Raw genomic sequence first — 26,386 nt, 5'->3', positions numbered from 1 at the left:
ACTGAGGAGTGAGCAATGAGTGTAAAAGGGCACATTTCTATAGACATTTTGAAGCTCCCTCTTTCAGCCTGCTCAGGCGTTGACAGCCTCTATTCCATGCCAGTACAATCTTCACCAGAGGGTGGGTGGCTGTCCAAAAGTATTCGAAAAAAAAAAAGATATGAAGCTGCCCAGGTGGAGTAACTACACTAGCCTCTTCGGAGCAGCCCGCTGCATATATCACGCCACCCCTCGGTCAACTTCCGAGATTTGAAGCTCAACAACTTCTCGGTCAACTTCCGCACCTGAGTGGTGGACTAGTACGGATCCTGGCTTTTACCCTGCAATTATGTGGATATTTATCGACCCCGAGAATGCGGGGATGGAGAAGAAATCATGCATGTATATTCAACGGATATGGCAATTCGATCTATAAAGTCTAGCCCGCCGCCCTCCAGTTTACGTATCTGCACCCATTCAATCACCGCGGACCAAATCACTCGCTATTATTGTCTTCTACACTCTCCCGCAGCAATATGACGACGGGCGACAAGCACAACGACGATGAAGCTGTGAACCGGAACAGCCTTGCTCCAGTCGCAGCTCTCCAACAATTTTACGATGAGTTAGACCTCATGAGCCCTGAAGAATATGCATTAAAGGAAAAGAAACTCGTTCGAAAGATCGATCTTCGACTCATGCCCTTACTCTTTCTCATGATTGTGATGAAGTAAGTCAAGTCGCTACTCCGTGCACGGGAATGAGTATCACTAATACCTCCAGCTATCTTGACCGGAATGCTTTGGCGAATGCGCGGATCCAAGGAATTGAAAAGTCACTACACCTTCATGGTACTCAGTTCAACACGGCAATAAGCGTTCTCTTCGCTGGGTACCTCGCTCTCCAGATTCCTTCGAATATGATCATCACAAAAGTCAGACCCTCGATCTACCTCCCATCTTGCATGATCGTCTGGGGCGTAGTATCTGGAATGACTGCTGTTGTGAAAGACTTCCACGGTCTGGTAGTCGTTCGTTTCTTTCTTGGTTTTGTAGAAGCGTAAGACATTCCATGTTCAGAATTGGATTTTCTGCGACTAATTGAACATAGGCCTTACTTTCCAGGAGCGCTCTTCCTACTATCATCATGGTACACCCGTAAAGAACTTGCGCTTCGCACTTCAATTCTCTATACTGGCTCACTTCTGTCCAGCGGATTCGGTGGTCTCATTGGAGCAGGTGTTCAGCACGGGCTGGATGGGGCGAGAGGGATAGCCTCGTGGAGGTGGCTCTTCGTCATCGACGGTGCCATCACAGTTTTTATCGCCATCACTGCTCTGTTTATACTTCCTGACTACCCACACACCACCAAATTTCTGTCAGGGGAAGAAAAGGCTATCGCCACCCGCCGGCTCGAGACTTCATCTGGAACTAACGATACTGAGCGCGGCTCGCTCCTAAGCGGTCTCAAAATGGCGTTGGTAGATTACAAAGTCTGGCTCCTAGCTCTCATTGTCATCACTAAAACTTCAGCTGGTGCTGTAACGTCCTTCATCCCAACTTTGGTGGCAACGCTCGGTTACAACCAAGTCAACACATTACTACTTGTAGCACCTCCTTACGTCTTCGCCGCCATTACAGCTTTAGCTGTCTCCTACAGCTCTGATCAGAGAGGAGAGCGCTGTTACCACATCATGGTGCCCATATTCTTTGGCATGGTTGGATTCATTATTGCTGCTACGACACTCAACTTTACTGCTCGGTATATCTCCCTTTTCCTAATGCTCGCGGGTGTGTACGGCAGCTACAATGTAGCGCTTGCTTGGATCTCCAGCACTCTACCAAGACCTATTGAGAAACGTGCTGCGGCAATTGCGTTGGTAAATACCGTTGGGAACCTTGCTCAGATCTACAGCCCATACCTATATCCCTCTACCGATGGTCCAAGGTATCTGAACGCAATGATTGCGAACGCCTGCTTTTGTGTTGGCTGTGCAGCGGTTACATTTACCCTCCGTCTCTGTTTGGTCAATGAGAATAAAGCACTCGCTGTTACCGAGAGAGAGTTTGCAAATGGCCTCCAGGAAGAGAAGGTGGTAGTGGAGGAAATTCCTTATGTTTCAAATCCAGAGGTTTTTGCGGCTCATACTCCTGGTTTCCGATATGCTCTGTAGTTTTGATGCTTGGTTTCTCTTGAAGATAACGTTCTATCGCGAACTGCAGGGATGATATGTACTTCGTACACTTTTCTTTTCATTAACGAAAAAAGAAAAAAATTCTTGGCAAATTTTACAGTGTAAACGTATTACTTTAACTTGGTTGTTCGGTCAACATAGCATCATGTAATTTCCCACTCCCAATGGTAAGATTGTCTATTTTCCTTGATTGTTAAGGATAAACATAACCGATTACCGGTTCGGGAATCCTAAGGGAATGATAAAGCCTTTACATTGGATACGTGTTCCAGACCTTATGATTGTGGCAATAGCCAAAATCACAAGGCGTAGTCCCGTACTTGTATTCCGCACTTTTCATTTTTTTGAGATTCTTGAAATAGCCCTACTTATCAAGTTCCCTCCATAGTGATGGGATGCTTTACAATAATTCAATTAGAAGAGATTCCAATGCAAAAGGACACACTTTTCTAAAACTTACCGGACTTCCACCACAGCACATTCCCCCCCCTGGACCACTTTGACAGCTTCTGCCAAAGTCGAGTCGACCTCTCTAACGTCCTTGATGACTGCACCCCATGCTTTGCCAGCTGCGGTCGCAATTGCGGTGTAATCTGGAGATGGTTCGAAGGAGATATGCATATCTTTTTTATTGAGCGTAATTTAGTATGAAAATAACTTCTGGATCACGGAGCTTGTAGTAATTTACCTCTTCGATTAGCTTTTGACGATAAACCGTTCTCATGTACTAGAATGGTAGAAACTTTCGGCGCATTCCATCCCCCATTGTTCAGAACAATCATGAGGAAGGGTATGTCGTAACGTCGGGCGATCCAGTATACGCTCTCCATCTGTGAGAAGAGGAAGGTACCGTCACCGACACTAGGGACCAGTCAGAATTGTCTTAATGAATTCTGAGTGTCCTCGATGTTTTATCACGAAGAAAGGAGGGAAAACGTACATTCCACAAACGAACGAGTCCGGTTTGGCTAACTTCACACCGAGAGTAGCACCACCTCCGTATCCAAGCCCGCCAGCGCCACTGGCGTAGAAGCTTCCGGGCTAGAGATCTTCTGGTCAATTTCGCTCTGCAGAAATTCTCGAGAAACGATATACATACCTGCGTGAGGTTCAAATGGTGTATCATCTCCACACTGCTGGTCACTGCTTCCATCACATAGGTGACATCCGAAGGCATATGGTGGCGCAACCGCGAAGTGAAGTACGGGAGTTCAATTACTCCCGTGTCGGTTGGTGATTCCAGTGCAACTAACCTTTGCCTAAAGCTATTATAATCACCTGCCCGTTCCGCGAATGCGGTGGCGTAGCGAGATGCATCAAGGTGCTGCCGATCAATCCAGGCATTGAGCTGATGTAGGGCTAATTCACAGCTCGCCCGGTACCGGAATTTTGCATTGAGATAGAAGACTAGTAGCACAAACATTAGTGAGAATCAAAAGCCTGGAAGAGCAGTAAGGAACCTAAAACTAACCAGGCATCTGTTGTTTTAAAGGGTCTACATCAATATGGAAGATTTTCGTCGCTTCGAAAGTCAGTGTTTCTCTTGATTCAATCAGAGCTCGGAGTTCAATTTACCTTTCGACGGCTTTCCCGAGGTTGGAATCCAGGGCACATCACAATCCATGATGAGAATGACATCGGCTTTCAGTACCTCGGGATGAGTGCGAACAGTGACCCCTACGTAAGCCTCATGATCACTTCGAAGACACACATCTGAGCCGACAGTTTCAAGGACACGGATAGGAAGCTTATCGCACAGTTCGGCGAGGAGAGGTGGTGCTTTCATGTTTCGACCGAGATATCCACTAACGATCAGGGGCCGCTTGGCCTCTATCAGGGCCTTAGCAATTATCTCCACTCCTGTTTCCAAGTCAGCGACATCTCTACCCCGCCAAATCGCAAGAAAGGTGTTTTGTTTACCAGAATCCGGAAGAGGTGGAGGCATAATGGGGCCGAGGAGTTCATCATCTAAATTGTTCGGCGGTACCATCTGCAAAATCGGGGATTAGATTTGACGGTGATGTTAGTGGGGCTATAAAAGCCGATATGGTACCTCTTCCAAAACCTCGCGTGCAGCCATGAGATATACAGGGCCTTTCGGATCAGAGGTTGCAAATTGCATGGCCCGGGCGATCATCTGCTTGATGTTACGCCCCGTCTTGATTTCTCCTGAATACCGACAATACTGTCGCAGGATAGCGGCTTGATCTGGGACATCTTGCAGCCAGTGGATGAATCTGCAAGCGATTCAGTAGCAATTTCTAGCACTTCATGATAATATTCCTAAATAGGCTGTATCTTACTCTGTTCGAGATCCAAGCAACTCTCCATCCTGTGTGTAAGGACTCAGGCCGGCAAAGCACAGGACTGGAACACGAGCGATAGATGCATTGTGAATCGACTGCCCCATCGCTAGAGTTCCACAATCAACATGGACAATGACACATTGCTAGCCAGTCTATCAGTGATGGAATCTGTAGCGGTGAGGGAGAGGTATCACATACTGGTGCTCCCGTGACTTGTGCATAACCGATCGCAGCGGACAAGCCCACCAACTCTGACGGACATGTAATGATATTGGGGAACGTCTGGGAATTCTCTATCGCAGTGTCAGCCATGCCGCCACGAGATCTTCGTCCCTTTCGTTTATAACTAATCTCTACCTTGTTTTGCCTTTAGCATCGCCTCCAGAACCGCCGGATGATCGCTGCCTCTGTAACCCATGGGGTTCGGTAAATGAATGATGGTATAATGAAAGAATTCAACGAGTCAAAACTAACAAGTTCACAAAGCAGTAACGAACACCGGCCTGATCTAAAAGTTTTTCAGCACAACCTAATGCCCCAAGAGTGGACCGGAATACCTGATCTACGTACGGATTGCCTCGAAAAATGCACTGGCAGCTGAAGCCAGTTGGCCGGGTGCCTTGGGAGGTTTTCTTTCGTCCATTTCGTATTCGCCGTTCCCAGAGACTGAACAGATTGGCGAAAAAAGAATCAATGTCCGTCAAATCTAGGTAATATCCAAATCCAAAACCAGACCATGCGATAGCGCAGTCTCCAACTTTATACCTGCAAGAATAACTTTATATTTATCCGGTGATTTTCTAATCAAGATTAATTTTCGCCCAAGAAAAAGCCGAAAGAAATTGCCGATTTGCGGGGGAGAGATATTTTGTGGTATCAAGTGCAGAGGGCGACGCTACCTGACCTGGGGATGAGATTAGAAAGTTTACTATTTTCCCAAAAGGGACCTTGGAGAACCTGCCCTTCCCAGGGCGGCTAATTCCCGTAGTTGTAGAAATTGGGGCCCCGCATTCAAATTACCGGGAGGAAAACACGGGAATCAGAAGCATGACCTCGTCGTCGCAGTTTTCTTATAAATAGGGTTATTTCGGATGGTTTCACCATGTCTCCAGGCAGTGTATTTGCTCGTTTGTGTGCTCATCATTCACAAATATATGACAAAGAATCAAGAATCGAGAAAACGTCCAAGATGAGCGATATTGAGCAAAAAGGTGTTGCATGTGCCGTCGAAGACGTTAATGCACATACTGCCCCAGAATCCGTTGACCAAGACGCAGAAAGGAGACTACTCTGGAAAATGGATATTCGTATTCTTCCCATCCTCTTTGTTCTCTACCTCCTAGCATTCATGGACAGAATCAATATTGGGAATGCGAAAATCCAGCATATGACTACGGACCTGCACATGGTTGGGAATGACTACAATATTGCTTTGTTCATATTCTTTATTCCATATATAATTTGCGAGGTTCCTAGCAACATGATTTTGAAAAAGGTTGCGCCTTCGACCTGGCTCAGTGGCATCATGTTTTCCTGGGGTATAATCACCATCGGTCAAGGAGTAACGAAGAGTTACGGAGGTTTAGTTGCGTGCCGATTCTTGCTTGGAATCTTTGAAGCGGGATTCGTACCAGGTAGGTAGTATAACCTTCGAAAGTTTTATTCTCGTATCATTCTAATAAAACATGTTTTTCCCTAGGATGTATCTACTTGATTTCAATGTACTATAAACGTCATGAGCTACAGTGGAGGGTCAATTTGTTCTTTTGTGCCAGTATCATAGCGGGCGCAGTCAGTGGAGTAAGTATTGGCTACTCTATATCTAAGGAACAGAATTTTAAACTAATCATGATAATGATACTATCCAGCTTCTAGCTTATGCTATTGCTAATATGAATGGTATTGGGGGCTATGCTGGCTGGCGTTGGATCTTCATCATCGAAGGTCTTGTTACAGCTGTGTTAGGCTGCTTGTCCAAATTTGTCATTGTGGATTGGCCAGAGACTGCCGGGTTCCTAACTGAAGAAGAAAGGGCCCTTTTGATTGCCCGCCTAGCCGCTGATGTAGGAGAAGCAAGGATGGACCATCTGGATAAACCTGCAATGAAACGAGCATTTTCGGATCCAAAAATCTGGCTTGCGTATGTGCTCCTTTACCCGGATTTTGCCCGGATTGCACTTGAATATCATACTTATTATTCTGACATCTTCCCAGTGTTCTCATGTACATGGGGATTGTCAACACAGGATACGCAGGCTCTTTCTTCACTCCAACTATTCTCACCCAGTTGGGGTGGACAGCGGTAAGAGCTCAAGTCATGAGTATCCCAATCTATATTGTTGCAGCTATTATTGCACTAGCTGCGGCCATCGCAAGTGACAAGCTCCGTCATCGTTTCGGCTTCGCATTCCTTGGCTGTGTTATAGCTACGGTGGGCTATGTCATATTGCTTTGTCAACGATCAGTACCCGTGACCGTTCGATACTTTGCTCTCTATTTGATCACTGGTGGTGGATATCTGACGCAACCTATTGTCATCGGATGGCTCAGTAATAGTGTGGCTGGGCACTATAAGCGATCTATAGCATCCGCTATGCAGATTGGACTTGGAAATTGTGGAGGACTTGTAGCTAGCAATATTTTCATCACTTCACAAGCTCCCTACTATCCAACTGGTTATGGCGTGAGTCTGGGGATGGTTTGGCTGTGCGGAATATCTTCTGTTGTGTTTCTCTGGATCCTTGTACGCGAGAACAGGCTTCGGGATGCGGGAAAGAGAGATTGTCGCTATCAGTTGCCTCGTGAAGAACTTGAAAATCTGGGAGATGATCATCCCAGTTTTCGCTTCACATATTAGTTTACGTGGAAGATCAACAGATTCGACCTGTGGCTCAGCTGCAATATGCGATGAATCCACCTTCGTGTCGCCCAATCCTTCTTGAGCCAAATCTCAATTGGCTTTTCCTTCCACAGCAGTCTCTGACTCTTCTAAACCCTCCATTTACTCTGGGCTGAAAGGTTACATGAGAATATATACGACTCTCTGTGTACAGGCATATTAACTTATAATATCAGTTTCACAGTACTAATCCTATCCAGATAATACAGGACTTTATCTCCACTCCGCATTGGCTCCGTGTTTATGCCAGTGGCTATCAGTCACCTGGCCGCATATTCGGCCAATGTATCCATCTATTTAATTCTCTTTTCGTTTAGGTTACCTAAATACTACTGATTATCATTATCCACTTGCGGGTAATCCATGGCGTGATGATGGGATATATCGTTAGTACCTTCAGACGGTGAGAATTACTGAGTGCTATGAGAATATATCCCGAAAATATCTCTCGAATCTATGGCCACTTAAAATATTATGGCAATAGTACAAAAATTTGGCGATTTTTTTCATAGAAAGCATATTAGATCAGAGGAAGATCGCCAAGCTCATAACCTGGATGTCCCTGGATAGAACAGGACATGCTAAGATGTCAACCTTGATTTTCTATTTTTATATTTGACTTATACGTATGATTTCCATCGTCCGTTATGTTCTTGTTCTTGTTCCCTCTTTTGGGTTGTTACAGGTGCTTCCTTTTCGGATCCATGCAATCCAAAATACGCAGGTATCTGTGATCGCAGCGCGACTGTGGTTGAATGAAATCACCATGAAAATTGAGAAACCCCGAGAGAATGATCATTGTGCGAGAGATACGAACGACAAATGCCACATGTTGCTAATTACCTTAACATGTGACTTTCATCTCACAACTTGGATTTGTTCCACCAGATGTCCGGTCGCCACATTTCATTTAGAAGTCGGCTGGCGTTGACCATCTCTGGCCGCAGTTGGTCAAACGAAGAAACTCCCAGCATCTTCATCGTAATTTCAACTTCCTCGGCAAGGACTGAAATTGGGTTAGCAAAGGGCATTTCGTAAATCTAGGACTTTTTGCATGCCAAATAAACATACCGTCAGTGCACTTCTCGACGCCTTCTATACCATAGGCTGCCATGGCATAAAAGTATGGCCTACCCACTCCTACAGCGGTTGCCCCAAGACACAAAGCCTTGAGGACGTCGGCGCCATCCCGGAGACCACCGTCGACAAAGATCTCCAACTTGTCAAACGCCTCTGGGTAGTACGTACGGGTTTCCAATAGGGTCATTAGTGCGCTGGGGGCCGAATGAATCTGTCGACCACCGTGATTACTCAAAAGGACGCCCTGCACGCCGTGTTGAACGGCCAATTTGACATCTTCGACGGTTTGGATCCCCTTCAGAACGATCGGTCCGTCCCACTCGTCGGTGATCCATGCCAACTCCTCCCAATTGAGACCGGGGTCCAGGGACCCCGGCACAGGCCGGCCGCCTAACGCGGGACCAAAGGCATTACCAGCTGCAGCCTCCGGAACTGTCTGTTGACCTCCTTGATCGACAGCTTCTTGTGCTTGCAGGTAGCGAGCTGCCGTTCGTTTTCCCAGTGTAGAAGTGTCTACTGTAATCCATAGACTATGATAGCCAGCCGCTTTGACTCTCCGAATCAGTGATCGAGCCAAATTCCGATCCACGGGGACGTACAACTGGAAGGCCAGCTTGGACGGGCTCTGATTACCGAGTTGACACTGCTCGTCAAGGTGGGCCTTCATAATCTCTTCCAAGGACTTAGTTGATGCCGTGCTGACCACGATATGTAAGCCCTTCCGGGTAGCTCCTCGCACTAGCAAGGGCTCTGCGCCTGGGTGTGCCTCACCCAGTACTCCCATAGCCGAGACGAAGAATGGCTGACTGCCGGGTTGACCCAGGATATACCGAGTTGGATTCGGCAATCTAACACTCCTCATGATGCGAGGGCGGAAGTTGATTCGAGACCAGTCATCTAGATTGGATTGGAGTGATAGACCCGAGGCTGCGCTACTGGAGGCATAGACCCATGCTTCTTTTGGAAGAACTGTTTTTGCAGCTGCCTCGAAGTCTTTGGTAGTGACACAGAGGGCCAAACTGGGTGGTGCGGTATGGTGGTCGTTTGCCATGGCGTGTTGTTTGTGAGTGTAGAGCCCGTGTGAAATGCTTTGAAGTGTCTAGGAAGCATAGCAGACAACTAATTATGAGTAAGACGCCGCACACAGCATCTTATTGGAAAGAATCAGCATAAGATATGTGCATAGATCTTAAAGAATGTAGGACTTTAAAGAGCGGAAGGTAGTACCTATACAAAATACAGACTCTCCATGTGTGAATACAACTCTCCTTTCTCGGGTCTCTTCCGCCCGAGAGACCGTTGGAAATCGATCTCTGACGGAAATTCGGGCCATGGATCACTCTCATCTTCAACTTCACTTAACGGGCTCAAGATCAGGCACTAGCTAACTAATGGTTCGGAAGGCCGGGAAATATCCGCGACTGGAAGAGCGGTGTTGGGGTAAATCCAGACCTTTAAGTGGACGAGGAAGTATCCACTCTTCGAACTTGGCTTTCGCAAATTGATTCATACTTGGACTTAAGAAGATTATATATTGTCGAGACATGAAGGGGTAACTTACTACTCAGGCGGGTGGATATTGAGCACTTTTTTGTATATGTTGGTTCTATACCGTCGTTGCAGTCACGAAGGAAGGTTTGGTGCAAGGCTGTTCCTACTAGCCCACAAGGTGAGCGACCATATGTTAAATAATTTCATTGATAACTGACTTCTATAATTAATTTGAACATGGGAAAATAGGTAGTATTTATGACTAAACAAAGGGTCTAATGTGGCCCTGATTTGGCAAGAAAACGCTCGTACAAAAAGCTACTATGGTTTGGGAGAAACCATCGTTAGGACTCTAAGGGGTCCGTAAAACGGAGGAAAGATTCTCATTGGGGTAAAGATGTGATGGCTTCAGGCTAGGAGCTATGACAGGAGAGAGAGAGAGACAATCTGCGGGGGATACCACCCGACCTTATGGACCAGGTTCACCGCCCCCTGCAGAAATGCCTCACATGAATGACACGAGGTTGAATCCGAGACGGGTCTGCTTTGTCGGGAAATATCCGGCAACTGCGAATTTTGCGTACCGTCGTTCGGGTACCGCTATCGTTCCAAAAAAGCAAAAAACAAAGTCGACAATCGCCTGATCGTGCTCATCCCGACGGATCCTACGAATTCCATAGGGCTTTTTTGGTCGTGACCAGAAGTTCGTCCTTGGATTAGCTGGAGATATCCCACCAAGCAGTTCCTGACGTGAACAGGATGCAACTAACAGAGCTGTTGTATGTATAGCAATTGATTGCTGTCCAGGTCGCTTGCAACAGTGAGGTTTTACTTTCTTCATGGGCACGACGCTTTTCGGTTTCGTAGACATTCATGAGTACCCTATTGAAGCCTCACCTTGCACGTATGATGGTGACGGTGCTTAAGAACTGTCTAGCATGATCACTGCAGGATACACTGTCAAGGCGATCTCAAGTGGGCTCTTAATCAATTGATTCGTCCCACTCTAAAGCGTCTGGTGTAGTTTAGACGACTCAGGGTGGGTTGGGAAATAGAAAATCCTCGTCGATCCCCTGCAGAAAATGAGAAAGCCTGAGATCATCCAAGCCAAAGTCCCAACCGTGCAAAAGGGGGCTCGGAGCAGTAATTGGAGCACTGTAATGGCAATTGCCGTCCGGAATGTCACGAGCTACGTTATGCACTGCATCTCCATCCTGGCCAGTGTCTGCTCCACTTTCCCCTGCGTGTTTACCCGGTTGTGTTAGCTGTTCACGTTGTTGTTTCAAACCATTCAAGGCGATGGCATAATCCCGGGCGGAGGGATGAACATCCACCATGAGAAATAGAGTTTGCAAACAAGAATTCCATGCGTCGTCTCGTCGACGGCTGCTCACACCATCGATTACCGTGCCGTTTGTCTCTACTGCGATAAGAATAACACCAGCACTAATGAGATCTAGAAGAATGACGGTCGTTAGCTCCATTACACAGAATTCTGACCCAAATGGACCATAAACCTAGGACGCACAGAATATCCCGTACCACCAGGCCGCCGTAGCACCCTGCACTGTCGACTTTGACAATGATTCAATGAGCTCACAGGCGGCTAGGACACAGCCCTCTGCACAATACCGCTGGCCTAATTCGGACCATGAATCAGTCTTGGATATCGGGTAATCCTCTGCCTGCATAGTTACACCTCGGGTTCGCCCTCGTCTCGAGAGTGCTGTAAAACAATACGCACTAAAACCCGGGCGATATAATAGAAGTTTGAGGTGAAGATATCTGAGGCCAATGATGAGAACACGACATTGTCACTTCTAAATTGATGACTGCGGACGACTTACCGTGCATGGAGAGAATTTGATAGTCTTTTAAAAATAGGGTCCATCATGCAGCTCCATACCTGATTAGAGTCCCATCGGAGGCCAGGATGGAGTGACGACTGAAAGCCCTCTAAAGCACGTTCGATATCCATGACGGCTTGTCCATCTGAGGGAGGCAATTGGAGTGGTCCTTTGCCAGTATCTGCCTCAGTACTATGATAAATCGCTGAAAGTATGCTACCCAGGATCCCAATAAGTCTCATATTCTCGTATACGAACTGATTGTGGGAGATTGCGCCTGCTTGTGATTGTGCGTCCGATTGAGTCACTGTCGACAAACATCTGTCATCAACTGGTGAGGGGAGGGGAATTTTGCATGGGAGTCGAGTCATGGACGGGCGTCCCATAGTCATGCTGACCATGCTAAGAATCTGTCAACATCGCACGTCCGAGCGGGAGGAACTAATCAATATCCTTACATGTCCATCTGCACGCAGGCGCACCAGACTCGCCAGCGAATCTCTCGCTCCAAAGTAGTCAATTCATCGCAGCTTCGACTTAGATGCAATCCAATACCAACTGATATCCGATATGCCATACCCACAGCGTTCCAGCAACGTCGAGGATAAGGTGTGCATTGTAGATATAGTGAGGCTAGCAGCAGTGCCTGCACGTGGCCCAGATTCCCACTATCCAGTATATCGATGCTCATAAGGCCTTTCATGCGGTCATAAAACATCAAACTAGAGGACTGTTTCTCTTTGACGGGCATGTTGGAGAATTCGCATGCAATCGCGAAAATAGCATTCAAAGCACAATGAAATACCTCCATCGAGCACCCTGATCCCCCGATGCCCACGTCAGGTAGGCCATTCGGAGTTTCCTCGTCATTGCTAGACCACAGTTGCTCATAACATGTCATGAAACTTTCCCTATGCACCCAGGGATAGAACATGTGAGAAGTCTCGAAGTAGATCCCTAGAAGCCAGTCCGCGACTCGGCGCTGTGGTAGCGAAAAATCACGGGAGAGGTAGCATTTCAGAGGGTATTCGGTGAGGGTTGTAGATAGGGTGGATGGAGTAATAGGTTGAGTAGATCGGGACGTTGGAACCCGTCCAGATTTTTGGTTTGCAGAGGTATGGGTACACTGTTGAATGAACGACACGAGAGAAGACTGGCCGTAGTATTCGTCGGGGCTCCGGATGTCACAGATATCCGGTATAGCCGCTCCCATAGCACTGACGACATTCGAAAGGGTCGGTTCAGGATGTGATCGCTGATGCTGATGCAGCTCTGAGCGCGGGGAAAGCTGATACTCGATCTCTTCGGGAGATACTGAGGGGGCTGGAGTTGACCTCGCAACATTAGCAGTACTTTGTGCCAACTGATCTGTCGCACTGGAGCCGGCTGGGCTTGAAATCTGGCTGTCTCTGGAATTAGAACGTTGGCTAGTGGATTGTTGCAAGTATGAAATTTGCTCCTTGAGCATCTGCACATATCTGTTATACGGTTAGCAGGCTCGGTACAATAGCTAGCCTTGTTAATGTCCTGGAAAGCCTAGTAGCCCTGTAGCTTACGCTCGTTCAGTTTGATATTTAGCCGTATCTGCTATCACTAAATATTCACATTGGTCGGTGGATGTGCCTCGTCGTCGTTTGCAAGTGGAGCACACAGGCCTCAATCCATCACACCGGACTTTACGCTCTCTACAACTCTGGCAAGCCAATGCGACACGTTTTCGCTTTGATGAGGATTGATGCATTGACCCCTGGTTCTGTTCAGTGTGACAGATAGGACGTTGTTCAGTTGGAAGCTTTGGTGACGCGACTTTAAAGGTAGATTTGCTCAAAGGACGTACACTGTGAGACGATGGCGGCATGGCGTGATATGATAATCATTTGATTCACGGTGTTCTCGGATCCTTGGAGACCTCAGGAACCTTCTCGATCAGGGCCTGAATAGGGATTAAGGTTGGGGATAGTCGGCAAAGACATTTACACTGGAAAGTTGAAGTTGGGTTGAAATGTTGCGGGAGACTTCCGACGGCCGCTTAACGATTATTTGGTTCTCGATCAGCTTTGGACATGTGACGGGCTTTCGGGAATTACCCGCGGAAGGGGTCGTGCTTCGTCATGGACTTCTCTCCGCTTTCCCAAAACCCAATCAATGCTCAAGAATGGGGCCCAACATACAAGATAGTGCCAAACAGATCGAGGCTGCCGAGGTCTTGGTTTGAAATTTGAGACCCCGTTGAAATTACTGTAGCGTATGAGTGGATTGATTTGTGGGAGACCATCCTGTTATCACGTACCTACGAGGTCGGGGACCGTGGAGAGTGGGACAGGAACATCATTAGACCATGCTTCTGTGTCCCTTTCTCTTAGGCAGCGCATACTCCATACGGCTTCTTTGCGGGTGGAACAGAGGGTACCTTCAGTGCCGGTGAATAGACTATTCAAATTATAGCCTGCGGATGACTTCCTACAAGTAGGCTAGCGACTTTTCTGAAATGAATAAATGGCCTTGCTTGACAGAGTTCTCTGTACCTTGGTCTTTTGCGAGTTCGGAGGATCTGATCACCCACTAGAACGATGGTCGAAATGATGACAATTGTATTTCCCTGGAAGGACTGAGCATTCAACACCAAGTGGTATCTACAAAGAGTTCCCTCTTGGAAAGCCCTTACTCGATGTTATCATACAATGAATCGTTCGCATCCCCGCATACTATCGAGTATGGATTTCCTGTTCTGGAAATCAAGTAATTGACAACTTGCGGAGTGCTTGCCAATCAAGGTACGGGTTGTCCAGGTACATATATTGGGGTATCCCTGCATCTATAATTTCATATTCGACACAATATACTCAGCTAGAGTGAGAATCTTTTCCTCCTGCAATCGCCGACCGACCAGCTGAATCCCAACCGGAGCACCATCGAAGATAACTGCGTCATCTACGCTGCAACGTTAGACCCGACGCACGACGTCTTCCCGCACAGCGGTCCACTTACAGTCCAATGTGACCAGTTTATCTACCTCACTGAGGTACTTAGCTTGGACTGGGTTTCTGTCCAAGGTTTTATCCACATGAGTGACTGGAATAACCATGCTAGTGTAATCTAGGACGCTAACAAATGTAGTGTACCCAACGTCCCTAAAGTGTCCAGGGATAACGGCTGCTTGGGCCGCAACAGGACAAATAATAGCGTCAACTGGCCGCCCAGTACCGGTAAGCTGCGTGGTGGAATTCCAGTACTCTAGGTAAGCTTTCTGGTACTGTCGTTTCCGGACATTCAATGCGGCTACCTGGCTGGCATTTTTCTGTGTGCCGCTGTTAATGAAACTTTGCGGAAGTAATGTTTCGCCAGATAGTGAAAGCTGAGACAGGATATCCTCGCCCCCGTCCAGGCTGAAGGCCGTTGTCTAATCCACATCAGTATTAAAACATCACCTCTGTGGAAAGCATATACGAACAGCTATTTCAAGAGCCTCTTGGTGCGAAGGAGGATGCCACTCGATAGTCTACTTTAACTTTTAGACTGCATTCAGAGTATGGCCGATTTGCATACTTACACGGTGACCCAGCCGATTCAAAGTGTCAACTACCATCTTGATGGCACGCTGCACTGGTGGGTGAGGCTGAACAAATCCATCATGGAGCATGACTCCAAACGTAAGAACCTCCCCGTTGCTCTCGATCTGCGACCTCAGATCCAATTCAATGGAATCTCGCCAAGCCAGCTCCAAAACCAGCGGGTCATGTAACCACGGTTTCTCAGAAAGAACAGCCCGAAAAAGCAACCTGAGTGAAGAAACGCTTCTTGCGATTGGCCCAATCACTGACAAAATTGTGTTTTGGCCATCCATCGAGTTTGCTGCACCTTCGTAAGGCATTCGGCCTGTGGAAGGACGGAGGCCAAAAAGGCCATTGAAGACAGCCGGCACACGGATACTTCCACCAATATCAGTCCCAAAACCAGCCGGCGATCCCTGGAGTGCAATCAATGCTCCCTCGCCGCCAGAGCTACCCCCAGCAGAGAGTTGACGGTTCTTCGGATTACATGTATAGCCGACTATGTGATTGGCCGTTTCGCCAGCCATCAGAGTCGCTGGTACACTAGTCTTGCAGAAGAGCACCGCACCAAGGTTTTGCAATTCGCGCACGAGCTCACTCTTAAAGGTTTTTGCACGACGGTCTCCCCGTTTCCCTTCGAAAGTTCCTATCCACCCGACGTAGCCCATCGTCGTCTCAACCCCTGGCACATGGAATTGGTCTTTCAGGCTGACTGGAAGACCGTGTAAAGGTCCTACTGGACGCCCCTTTTCTGTGAAGTAGGCGTCGAGCTTCCTGGCGGCAATTATAGCTGCATCGAAAAAGATCTCATGTAAACAATTAACCTGCTCAGTTTTATCCGGCTCAGCGTTAGTAATTTTGCCTCTTCAAGATCCAACATACCAGCTGATGTGCAATTGCTGCTCTATGACAAAAGGCTTCCGTCACTTCTACAGATCTCCATTTTCCCGAAGTCGTATGCTCCGTGATCACAACAGCGTCCGCGTTAGTGATTGCTATCTCCCTGGGACTCAAAAATTGCTGGATATAGTCTCCAGTAACATCGGCTACTTCTGACCCCGGACTTATTGATCCAGGAATTCTCCATTTTGGCGGAATTGCGTCAAGGATCGCCTGTTGTTTAGCTCTAGCGGTGTTTTGCCACGGGGGAAACTGGGTGGTCATTTTTCACAGTTCGGATGCTAGCAAGTATTGAAGCCAGGATATGGGAAAGAGATCTCAATCCCGACAAATCAATTCTGTCTTCTATTTAATGGTCGTGCGTGGATGGTGGGTTGGGGGGGAGGGTTATGACCAGCAAAGCTAATGGTCGGTCATTGGTTGCGGAGAATACCCGGCGCAGCTGTTGATGTAGTACACACTTGAGGGCACGCTGAACATGAATGAACCATCTACAACCCGAACCACCGTGTTTCTCTCGCCCATTGAACCTTGTTCATGGCATCTTGCCAACTAGCAAAGATAAGAACGGGTACTCCACCAATCACAGCATTATGAATAGCATAGAAGTCATCCACTGATATTGGTCACGCTCTCGGGTAAAACCCAACTTTGTGGCGGTTTGGTTCGCAGCATGCGCCGAAACTCGGCAAATAGCCGAAACCCCATATTCATCCGTATCATCACAAAATCTGGGGAAGCTAAGCAATGACGCCGATCGTGGATTCACTTGTATATAAAGCCTATATTTATTTCGCAACCTTTCCCCGAGTTTTGTATATCACTTCTCTGAGTTACATTAATTAGGAATCTTCGTCATCCTTGGTTGGTTATTACTTTCGTGAGCCATTCCTGCTCCAAAGTCCGAGAATTGACTCAAGAGGTCCAAAATGGATCTCGGAATCCTCAGGGACACCAAACTCGAGCATGTTCCAGGCACCGCTCCCCTGAGTGAACTTGGTCGTGAAGTCTACAATACCAGTGGAGTGGACTCGAGCATCCTCAAACATGATCCAACCGGCACTGTTATCTTAGTTCCTCAACCTTCGGACTCCCCCAACGATCCTTATAACTGGTCGCGAGCCAAGAAGGAGCGATTCACAGTTGCTTTTGCGTTTGGTTGTGGTGCTGTTGGTGGTTAGAGACCTCACTCCATCTTCGAAGCATGGTTGATAACAAAGCTAATTTTATTCATAGCTGTTGGCCCTCTTTTAGGAGCTGCGTTTGTTGGACTTGCAACAGAGTTCGACGTCCCTCTGTCCACCTTCATCAGTGGAGTTCAGGGGGGTCTCCTCGTTGCTATTGCTTTTGGTAGTTTAATCTGCAATACTTTAGCTGTCAAATATGGAAAGCGACCAATTTACCTTATTACCACTATTGGTTTGGTGGTCACCTGCTTTTGGGCAGCGGTTGCCAAAAGTTTCATTTCACTGGTTGCTGCACGAATTATTCAGGGATTTTGTATGGGACCCCTCGAAGCTCTCGTGCCGGCTTCGATCGCTGATGTTTGGTGAGTCTCCAATATCTGGTAGTCAAGTACTGAATCTAACCCTCTCACAGGTTTGTACATGAGCGTGGGTTTAGAACTTCAATCTTTAATCTTGGTGTTCTTGGGGGAATCAATCTTGCACAACCAATTGGTATGGCTCCCTTCTTTCAATAAGATCTAATCCAAGCAAAGTTTGCTGATACCAATTCCCGCAGCGGGTGCTATCATTCAATACGGCAGCTATAAGATTGCTTTCTATGCGATGGGAGGCGCTTTTGGACTTACCTTCCTCCTCATCTTACTGTGGATGCCAGAGACTGCTTTCGACCGTGCGAATGCGCGTTCGGTAAATTTGGATATCGGTAGCAATAATGTGAGATTCAGTGTTCCCTACCCCGAACACAATGAAGCTAACTTCACCTAGATTCTGACAGAGCTCGAGATTGTCCATAAGATGGATACTAAACACATCGAGAGAGAAGACAATTCATTGCCTGCAACAGACACTGTGTCCCCCCAGGCTTCTGAGGAGATGCCTTATACGTGGATGAGAGAGATGCTTCCATATGGAGGTTACGTCAATCATGTCTCCTTCTGGAACACTCTTCTCCGGCCTTTTGCTATGCTTGGTTCACCACCAGTAATGTGGGCAACCCTTCTCTTTACCACTTGTATTTCATGGCTCGTGGGAATCTCCATCACGCTCTCACAGATATTTTCCGCACCTCCATACAGCTTCTCGGTCATTGGAGTCGGCTGTACTAATCTTTCCTCCTTTATTGCCTCGCTTCTCGGCACATTCACAGCCGGCCCACTGATTGACGGTATCGTTCGGAAAATGTCCCTAAGAAATGGTGGAACTTTCGGTGAGTTCACTTGTACTCCACGTCGCTGCTTGATTCCTCACCATATTCATTCTCTAGAGCCCGAATTCCGTCTACCTATCATGGTCACATACCTCCTCTTTACCGCCACTGGATTTTTTGCCTGGGGGCAATCGTCCTATGCTCAGAATCCATGGCCGGTTCCCGTGATAGTTGGCCTTGGATTCATTAACTTCGGAATCCAACTGGGGACCACGGGTGTTGTAGCTTACGTGGTAGATTGTCATCGTGAAAAATCCGGTGAATGTTTTGCAGCGATGAACTTTATCAAAAACTTGTTTGCTTTCGGGCTGTCGATGTATTTGAATGACTGGGTTTCAGTGCAGGGGGTGCGGAATGTCTTTTTTGTCTGGGGTGGAATTACTATTGGGGTAAGCTTTTTGACTATTCCAATGTATATTTATGGAAAAAGGGCAAGAAGCTGGACACATCGGCATAATATTGCTGGGAAGGCTTAAACAGCTGACAGATGGCGTATTATTTTGCTGCGGTGTAGCTATGCATGGCTGACGATAGAAATTACTTCACTATAATCCCGGTCAGCAAAATTGGAGCGAATAGAATTCGAATTCGGGCACCTATATAGCCCATATACAATCCATAAAATAGTATAGAGCCGAATTGGCTCCCAAGAATGGTTAAATTAGTAGTTTCCTCAGTCGAGAAATATGTAGCTAGGTCTCTAGCTTGACCGGCTCATCTCGTTATTTTTTTTTTGCGATACAGTGAGTGTTCGAAAACTGATAGACAATCAGCCCGATCCAGACCAACCGAATTAGGTCAATACAAAAATAATCATGGAGCGGAATCAGACTATACAAAAAAAATCAGAGTTAGTTAAGCCACATGAGAGCATGAGGATAAACAGTTGTAGCACTTACCTTGGCTCCATTTTGAATGTTTACAGTGCAGCACTAACAAAAAGAAAGGCATCAAGTACCAATCGATGCACCTTTAGTGATGTTCATCAGCTCGAACTTCTAGACATACCTAGGCCGCCCAAGAAGTATTTTCTCTCTGGAATTTTCCAACTAATCAGCAAATTTTCATGCCGCAATTCTATGTACGACCGGTGAAGAATGTTGTGACCAGAGTCTACTGCAACAACTCCAGCCAGCCACTGGAGACGGTAGTATCCTCTAAGTGTCTGTACCAATCATCAAGATGCATGCCTGAGTGTATAAGACCCCTGCTGATGACGTGTAGCCCGGAAAATTGATTTCCAATTCGAGATTTTCCAACGAACTGATCAATTTTTAGTGCCCGAAGGCTCTCAGAGATCTTTAGTGGGACAATTAAGTATGTTAACTTCGAAGTCAACAGTTCAGCCTGACAGTATCCCGCCTCTTATACAAATAACACTTCTCTATTCATAGTGCACCACTATAACGATGAAGATATGGATGATCTGATGAAAAAAAGAGGTGAAAAAAACCTCTTGAAAGAAATCTGAAAGGTGCGTACTTCGCCGATTAAGTGTAGCGGTAGGTAAACAAATACTCACGCCCACAAGCCATGGAGCGGGGAAGGTTTGATGAAGACTTCCACAAACAGCAACAAGAATATGTGGACAGACTTTATAGAGAAGTAACGGATGATACATGTCAGTGGGTCTACCAGACACAAGAGTATTGCGATTGGATCAAGCAAAAGCACGGTGTGCTTTGCATCAAGGGTTCTCCTGGGTCTGGGAAATCATGTCTACTCGCTTCAATAATCACCAATCGGTCAGGTCTGGCGCCGGAGCTCCGTACAAACTCTTTGGTCATGAAACTTTTTCACAATCATTTAAATCGCCCAAGTTTCTCGCAGATCCTGAAAGCTATACTACTAGAGGCTTTAGGAGAGAGTGCCAAGTCATATATTCCGGTCGATCTGAATGGCCAAGTTGAAATCAGCGATGAGGACTTAGAAGAAGTCCTTTTCAAAGTCTTGATTGACATTGGTCAAACCAAGCCAGTCTTTTTACTCCTTGATGATATCATCAACCTCAATAGCGAAGCGAATGGTCCTCTAGTACCATTTCTCGGACGACTCTTCGACAACGCATCTGCTGCCGATATACCATTACGTCTTTGCTACTCCAAACGTGACTATCCACCATTGGAATTGCCTCGCTCCCTCGTTGCCATTCATCATCAAGTTCGGGTCGACGCCTATAATCAGCCAGACGTTCGCTTGCATGTTGAGAAAAGGATGAGGAGAATATTTTCAGGTTGGGGAAGGCGTCCCGAGTTATCCCTAGTCGACCAAATAGTTGAAATGGTCGGCACAGGATTTGCTGTTGCGAACTCATACCTGAACGATTTAAAGGAAGTTCATCCAACGGCGATGGAAGATAAGTTGATGTCTGGGCGCATATCTCCGACACAAGTACATTCAATGTGGGAGCATATTTTGCAGGATGCACTGTCGCTGAATGGATCGCGCGAGACAAAGGCAGTAGCTATGATACGGTGTGCACTTGCGGCCCAAAGGCCACTGAGTATTGAGGAGTTCTTCAACATCTTCAATATCTCGAGTGGCACTGAGGTTCAGGAGATGGAATCTTCATTAACAGCAGAATCGCTAGGTTTACTGCACACCTCAGTCAATGAGTCTAGTTACGACAAGCTAGGAAGGCAACGAAAATTTGTTTCCTTCGTCCAGCCTACATTAAGAAAACACTTGGAAAATCCTAAATCCGGTGATTTTCTGATCACCAGACTGAATCAAACCCAGACTGAATTCATTGCGGAAGGCCATGGTTTTTTTCTGAGGAAAGGTATCGAAAGTTTGAAGGCATATCTTCCTGACTATCGGAATAAATGGAAGAAAGTCCTTCCAGAATTTGTGGAAGCAAAATTATCCTTGGACCCCGAACGCAATCCTCTCTTTGATTTCAGCCCTATATTCAAATCTTATCCATTCCTCAAATACACGCTATATAATTTGTTCATTCATGCTGCGCGGATGAGAGGCACGGACGAAGAACGAGGCCTGCTTGCAGAGTTTCACGAACAGGGACATGGTGTTATTAAAGCCAGCAAATATCCTTGGGAAGATCATGAACAATACACTATTTTCGGAGTTTGGTGTCATCTGAATAATTGTTTACTAGGGCTCAGAATATATGGACCATCGGTAACTTTGATGCATGTACTCGCTCAATTCAACATGTCGGAATACTTATCCTGGGGGCTTAAACGGGGCTGGAATTACAAGGTGAAGACCGAGAGCGACCAGACAACTCTGCATTGGGCAGCATACTACGGAAGTGAGCAAGTTGCGAAAGTTCTTCTGGAACAGACCTTTGACGACGAAATTGATGTTTTTTGGAAACCAACACAGAACAAGGACCCATTTTATGTTTGGTCAACTTATATAGGCTACCGCGAATGTGACTACATGAGAAGCGCACTCCATCTTGCTGCTGCCAAGGGAAACGTAAATATCGTTACTCTGCTGCTGTCTTTCAAGGAGGAGCTAAAGGAGGAGCTTCGAAAGATCTTGCATGGCATGCTTCCAATAGCGAAAATCAATGAGGATACCTTAACAATCGATTCCGCTTGGGATCAATATCTCAATTCCATTGAGTGGAAGGTTCCCACTGTCCTTGAGCACGCAGTTGAAGGACATCATGCAACTGTCGTCGAGAAGCTTCTAGAGCATGGGGCGGATTGGAGGTTGCACTCTGGCCCACAATCCCCCTTACAGTTGGCGATGAGATTGGCACAGGATGAAGCCACTCTACGACCCGCTACCAAAACAATCGTGCGGATGCTGAAAGCTGCAGCTTTTGCAGTTTTAGATAATGCGAGTAGTCTCGAGTACGAGGCCATCTCATACGACAAGCTATTTGAAGCTACTCGGATCGATATCAATCGTTCCGGTGTAACAAGAACTCAGATTGCAATTCCTGAGTTGCTAAGTAGCCACGAGCTTTGCAAGGGCAATTCACAACAACTCACTTGGTATCATCTTCCCGCAAATAATGTCAGTTGTTACTCTACAAAGAATCTATAGGCAGCCAGCTAACGACATTACAGATGAGATGGGCAGAGGTATTTGACTCCGTGGTCGGATGTTGGTTCTTTTATCAATATATCTGACTTTAAGTAGATTCTGATTTTTCGTTTGTTTGGAAAAGACAAACGGGACGAAGTACTACGCCATGAGATGTGGACTGAACGTCAGATTCACGGCTCTGAAAGGTCCTATATATCATTTATGAGACCTGGATGTGACAAAGTCGCTGCGGAGGACTTTATTCTATTTGTAAGTCAGATCGACTAGGAGCGGGATCAATACCGATGGATGTTGAAAGCTAACTTTTCCTATTTTTAGATGCCCTATATTCATTGGGAGACACAGAAAAAGCAGAGGGGATTAGAGACTCTTCTACTCTGCAAGTTTCTTTTGGGGGTGGACCCTGATAGGCTTCCCTCCCTTGTCCGTCAACTATCGGCGGAAAATAATGATCTTCTAAACGCTTATGCTGACAACAATTCCGGTATTCCTGGAATCGCCACTCTTAGTCAGGAGTTCCAACTATTTTTAAAGGTAGTAGACAATTCAGAGAAAAATATACAGTCTGCGAAGCATCGTCTTCGACGGGCCATGAATGACTACAAATCTGGAGCCTGCGTGTCTGATCGAGATATGCGTTTAATTGATCTCTACACGATGAAGCCAGGCAATAAGCATTCTCTGCACATCCGTAGGACGCTTGATCAATCGTTTTATCATACTTTAGACAGCACATCCACCCGGAACAAAGATCAGGTGGTCACACGGTACGGCCGAAGAGAAAAGCGAAAACAACCTGTGGTCATGATGGTAGACCAACTGTGGCTCTGGTGCATTGACGGTATGTTGCTTCTTCCCTGTCATGATTGAGATATATGGCTTTCGGCAAGAATCATAAGGATGACATCATTTCAGGTACTGTGATTACCTGCTTCCCACAAAGACGCGAATGTGGCCTTGATGATCCGGACAGGTACGACATGACAGATGTGCTTGAAAATATCTTTCAAAATATCAGTTCCGGCATCTTGAAAGAACAGACAAAGAAAATAAGGGCTCTTTTACCCCAGCTAATTATCAATGAGTGCATTCAAGCATGTTTCGATCCGATGAAAAATCTTGAGGATGATTTCAAGTTTCTAGACATGTTCAGCAACTCTATCAGTAGAATCGTAAGTTTATTGGCTGGTCAGAAAATAGCTCTTAACTAATTTTATGTGTTCATTAGGCTGATGGAGAAGTTACTAGCTACGAGCGCTTCGTAAAAATGCTAAAGATATCTGGCCAACAGGATCTGATGGACATAGACACTGAATCTTCTCTCCTTCGAGAAATGAAGGACATACTCGATGAGCTGCGCATGATAAAATTGGTCTTCATTGATCAAAAAAGGGTAATCGAGACCTTTCCTGTTCAAGAGAGTGCGGTTGCAGACTGGACGGTTGCCCGCAAATCTGTAGAAATTTATTTATACAAAGTCAGATCGATGCAGGACGAGGGGGAAAGGACAGTAACCTCGGTATGTTAATGTCCTACTATACAGTATTTGAATTATGATCCAATACTAACTAAATTCTAGCTTAATGCTCTGATGGATCTTCGCCAGCGACATGCCACACTCTGGGAAGCTAAATCAACAGGGAGACAAGGAAACACCATCATGGTCTTTACAGTTGTTACGATCCTTTTTGTAAGCTCCAAATAACTACCAGACTACGAGAATCGTTTCCTAATCGATTAAAGTTGCCCGCATCATTCATGGCCTCCTTTTTCGCATTGCCTGTGCTGCAATTTTCTAGGACAGACTCAGATAACATGAACCTGACTTATGTCGTGAAATGGATAAGTTCGTTACACTTTACGCTCTAAATCCTGCCCCTCACGTCTGTGAATGAGGATCGAGAACTAATAAGACTATCACTCAGTGATATTTACCATTCCCGTCGCTGTCTTCTTTGTTTCGCTTGCTTTTTACATCAATGATCTTCTCAACGCTCTTTCGCGCATTACCGGGCACGAGCAGAGAGTCGCCAAGAGATTAGCTGAGGCTGAGAGAAAACAAATGAGGCATGGGTTCATCACCGGCCTGGACGATTGGAAAAATCAGGACGAAATGGAAGGGAAGTATGGAGAAACCGCGAAGCAAGACTTTCAGGGCAGTGGAGGACAACGAATATTTCAACCAGTGGCTCAAGTGGAAAGTTGGCTCAGAAAACGAAAGAGGAGAACAGATAGTCTACCTAGGTAGTGTAGCACATGTGGATAAACCAAGAACGTCGGATCAGCTGACTTCAGAAACCCTCAAATACTCCTCCTCATTCTCGTTGACAACCAGTAAACAAGCAATACGGTCTACGAAGACGTACGAAACCATCCACATATCTATCAAAAGTGGACATTGATCATAACACATGTACTAGCCCTGTCTGCAGCATTTGCCGCCAGCATGCACCAAGCCCAACTATATCCTGTATCAGGATTTAACTCAATTGAGACAAGTAAGCGACATCCATAAAAAAAAAGAAGTGTCAAGTAATCAAACGACCGCGTCATAACCACAATCGAAACAAGCTCTCATATCTAGGTATCTTCTCAAATAACCAAACATTCATTCTCCGAGCGCCCATCTACAAACAGTGATGGCCCCTGCGAAAGCATTTTCCTCTTTCAATGTTGCTTTTTCGTTCAGACATCCGGCTATTGCGATTTGAAAAGTCTGCACTGTCTGTATTTCATTGGCTACATTACTTGGTAATATCACGCCACTCGATCATAACTACCTTTTCCAAGAGGCGCCCACAAAATGGCAATCAATCAGCTTATTGAACCTCTCATGATATCCTCCGCTAGTCATATACAGCATGATCAATTGCTAAATCTCAACTAGTAGCTAGTGGCTCACAACTTCCGAGGTTCATGAATCTGTCTCGATAGTTTGATGCCGAAATATATTTATCCGCAGCTCTGCTCACCAGACGTTTAAGAATGATGTTGCGTCTCATTAGAAATATCTGTGGACATTACCTACCTAGGTAAGCATGATACTACATGTAGATCCAGGTAAATACAACCTCTTAAAAGTCCGATCGTCTGTACCTAAGTAGTCATCCATCTTATAACTACATAGCACCAGTCTATCTACCTAACCCTAAGCCCTAACCGAAGCTCTGGCCAGCCCGATCCAGACCAACCGGATTAGGTTAATACAGTCGCTGTTAAACTGTTTCGCCGTGTTTAGTTCTCGACTTATCGTTTTTCTGATGGATATGTAACCTAGTTGAACTCTGAATTATTAATCTTCAAAATATGTAGCGCCTTGTTTATAGTGTGGCTGCCATCAGCCAATCAGCTATAGGACTATGCAGGCGAGCGAGAAACCGTCACTTTTTCCGTGTTGTCTAGCAAATCTATCTTTAGCAGCCGGCGCTTACTGCTCGTCCAATCCGCAACGCCCATCCCCTCTCTGTTGTGCTTCTTAAGATGCATACTTTTTGACTATCTGGCAAATCGTCGACGAGCATTGACTAGTCGCCTGCAATTCCTGGCTTGTTTGCGATGACTATTGGATGCCCAACCACTTTAGCGTTCTTGCTATCCACTCAGCATCGAGCAACAACATAAACACTCGCGCCGAGTGTTCTGCAAGACGATCAGCACAGGCCAATGGAGGCCACCGGGCCTCCTCCATGGCCTGTTGATAAGGTGTTTATCGATGCATT

The 26,386-nt window shown here is 46.3% G+C and overlaps 6 protein-coding genes across 6 annotated transcripts; 3 read left to right on the top strand and 3 right to left on the bottom strand.

Moving 5' to 3' along the window:
* Positions 1 to 515: 515 nt before the first annotated feature.
* On the top strand, positions 516 to 2,152 carry BHQ10_009855 (uncharacterized protein; the record flags this gene model as incomplete). Its single annotated transcript, XM_040882815.1, has 3 exons — positions 516 to 709; positions 763 to 1,038; positions 1,090 to 2,152. The coding sequence occupies 3 exons, from the start codon at positions 516 to 518 to the stop codon at positions 2,150 to 2,152; spliced, it is 1,533 nt and encodes a 510-aa protein (XP_040738357.1).
* Positions 2,153 to 2,629: 477 nt separating this feature from the next.
* On the bottom strand, positions 2,630 to 5,122 carry BHQ10_009854 (uncharacterized protein; the record flags this gene model as incomplete). The annotated part of the gene is made up of 13 exons (XM_040882814.1): positions 2,630 to 2,796; positions 2,862 to 3,034; positions 3,114 to 3,214; positions 3,273 to 3,580; positions 3,645 to 3,695; positions 3,749 to 4,033; positions 4,094 to 4,163; positions 4,227 to 4,410; positions 4,477 to 4,622; positions 4,678 to 4,772; positions 4,837 to 4,886; positions 4,954 to 4,987; positions 5,050 to 5,122. The coding sequence occupies 13 exons, from the start codon at positions 5,120 to 5,122 to the stop codon at positions 2,630 to 2,632; spliced, it is 1,737 nt and encodes a 578-aa protein (XP_040738356.1).
* A 546-nt stretch (positions 5,123 to 5,668) lies between these two features.
* On the top strand, positions 5,669 to 7,336 carry BHQ10_009853 (uncharacterized protein; the record flags this gene model as incomplete). The annotated part of the gene is made up of 4 exons (XM_040882813.1): positions 5,669 to 6,113; positions 6,179 to 6,279; positions 6,348 to 6,619; positions 6,694 to 7,336. 4 exons carry the CDS (start codon positions 5,669 to 5,671, stop codon positions 7,334 to 7,336), a joined length of 1,461 nt encoding a protein of 486 aa, XP_040738355.1.
* A 905-nt stretch (positions 7,337 to 8,241) lies between these two features.
* On the bottom strand, positions 8,242 to 9,509 carry BHQ10_009852 (uncharacterized protein; the record flags this gene model as incomplete). Its single annotated transcript, XM_040882812.1, has 2 exons — positions 8,242 to 8,384; positions 8,450 to 9,509. The coding sequence occupies 2 exons, from the start codon at positions 9,507 to 9,509 to the stop codon at positions 8,242 to 8,244; spliced, it is 1,203 nt and encodes a 400-aa protein (XP_040738354.1).
* A 1,474-nt stretch (positions 9,510 to 10,983) lies between these two features.
* BHQ10_009851 (uncharacterized protein) lies at positions 10,984 to 16,511 on the bottom strand (the record flags this gene model as incomplete). The annotated part of the gene is made up of 9 exons (XM_040882811.1): positions 10,984 to 11,405; positions 11,478 to 11,634; positions 11,856 to 12,198; positions 12,255 to 13,274; positions 14,640 to 14,727; positions 14,785 to 15,196; positions 15,248 to 15,295; positions 15,347 to 16,171; positions 16,230 to 16,511. 9 exons carry the CDS (start codon positions 16,509 to 16,511, stop codon positions 10,984 to 10,986), a joined length of 3,597 nt encoding a protein of 1,198 aa, XP_040738353.1.
* Positions 16,512 to 17,176: 665 nt separating this feature from the next.
* BHQ10_009850 (uncharacterized protein) lies at positions 17,177 to 24,915 on the top strand (the record flags this gene model as incomplete). Its single annotated transcript, XM_040882810.1, has 14 exons — positions 17,177 to 17,423; positions 17,484 to 17,796; positions 17,847 to 17,926; positions 17,991 to 18,148; positions 18,200 to 18,641; positions 20,503 to 22,634; positions 22,688 to 22,702; positions 22,761 to 22,916; positions 22,986 to 23,508; positions 23,583 to 23,839; positions 23,896 to 24,186; positions 24,247 to 24,357; positions 24,411 to 24,513; positions 24,593 to 24,915. The coding sequence occupies 14 exons, from the start codon at positions 17,177 to 17,179 to the stop codon at positions 24,913 to 24,915; spliced, it is 5,151 nt and encodes a 1,716-aa protein (XP_040738352.1).
* Positions 24,916 to 26,386: the final 1,471 nt, after the last annotated feature.

The sequence above is a fragment of the Talaromyces amestolkiae genome, assembly GCF_001896365.1.
Source record: "Talaromyces amestolkiae strain CIB chromosome Unknown scaffold27.1, whole genome shotgun sequence".
Lineage (NCBI taxonomy): Eukaryota > Fungi > Ascomycota > Eurotiomycetes > Eurotiales > Trichocomaceae > Talaromyces > Talaromyces amestolkiae.
The sequence above is the reverse complement of the archived record's forward strand: the minus strand, read 5'-3'. Positions and strand labels throughout refer to the sequence as shown.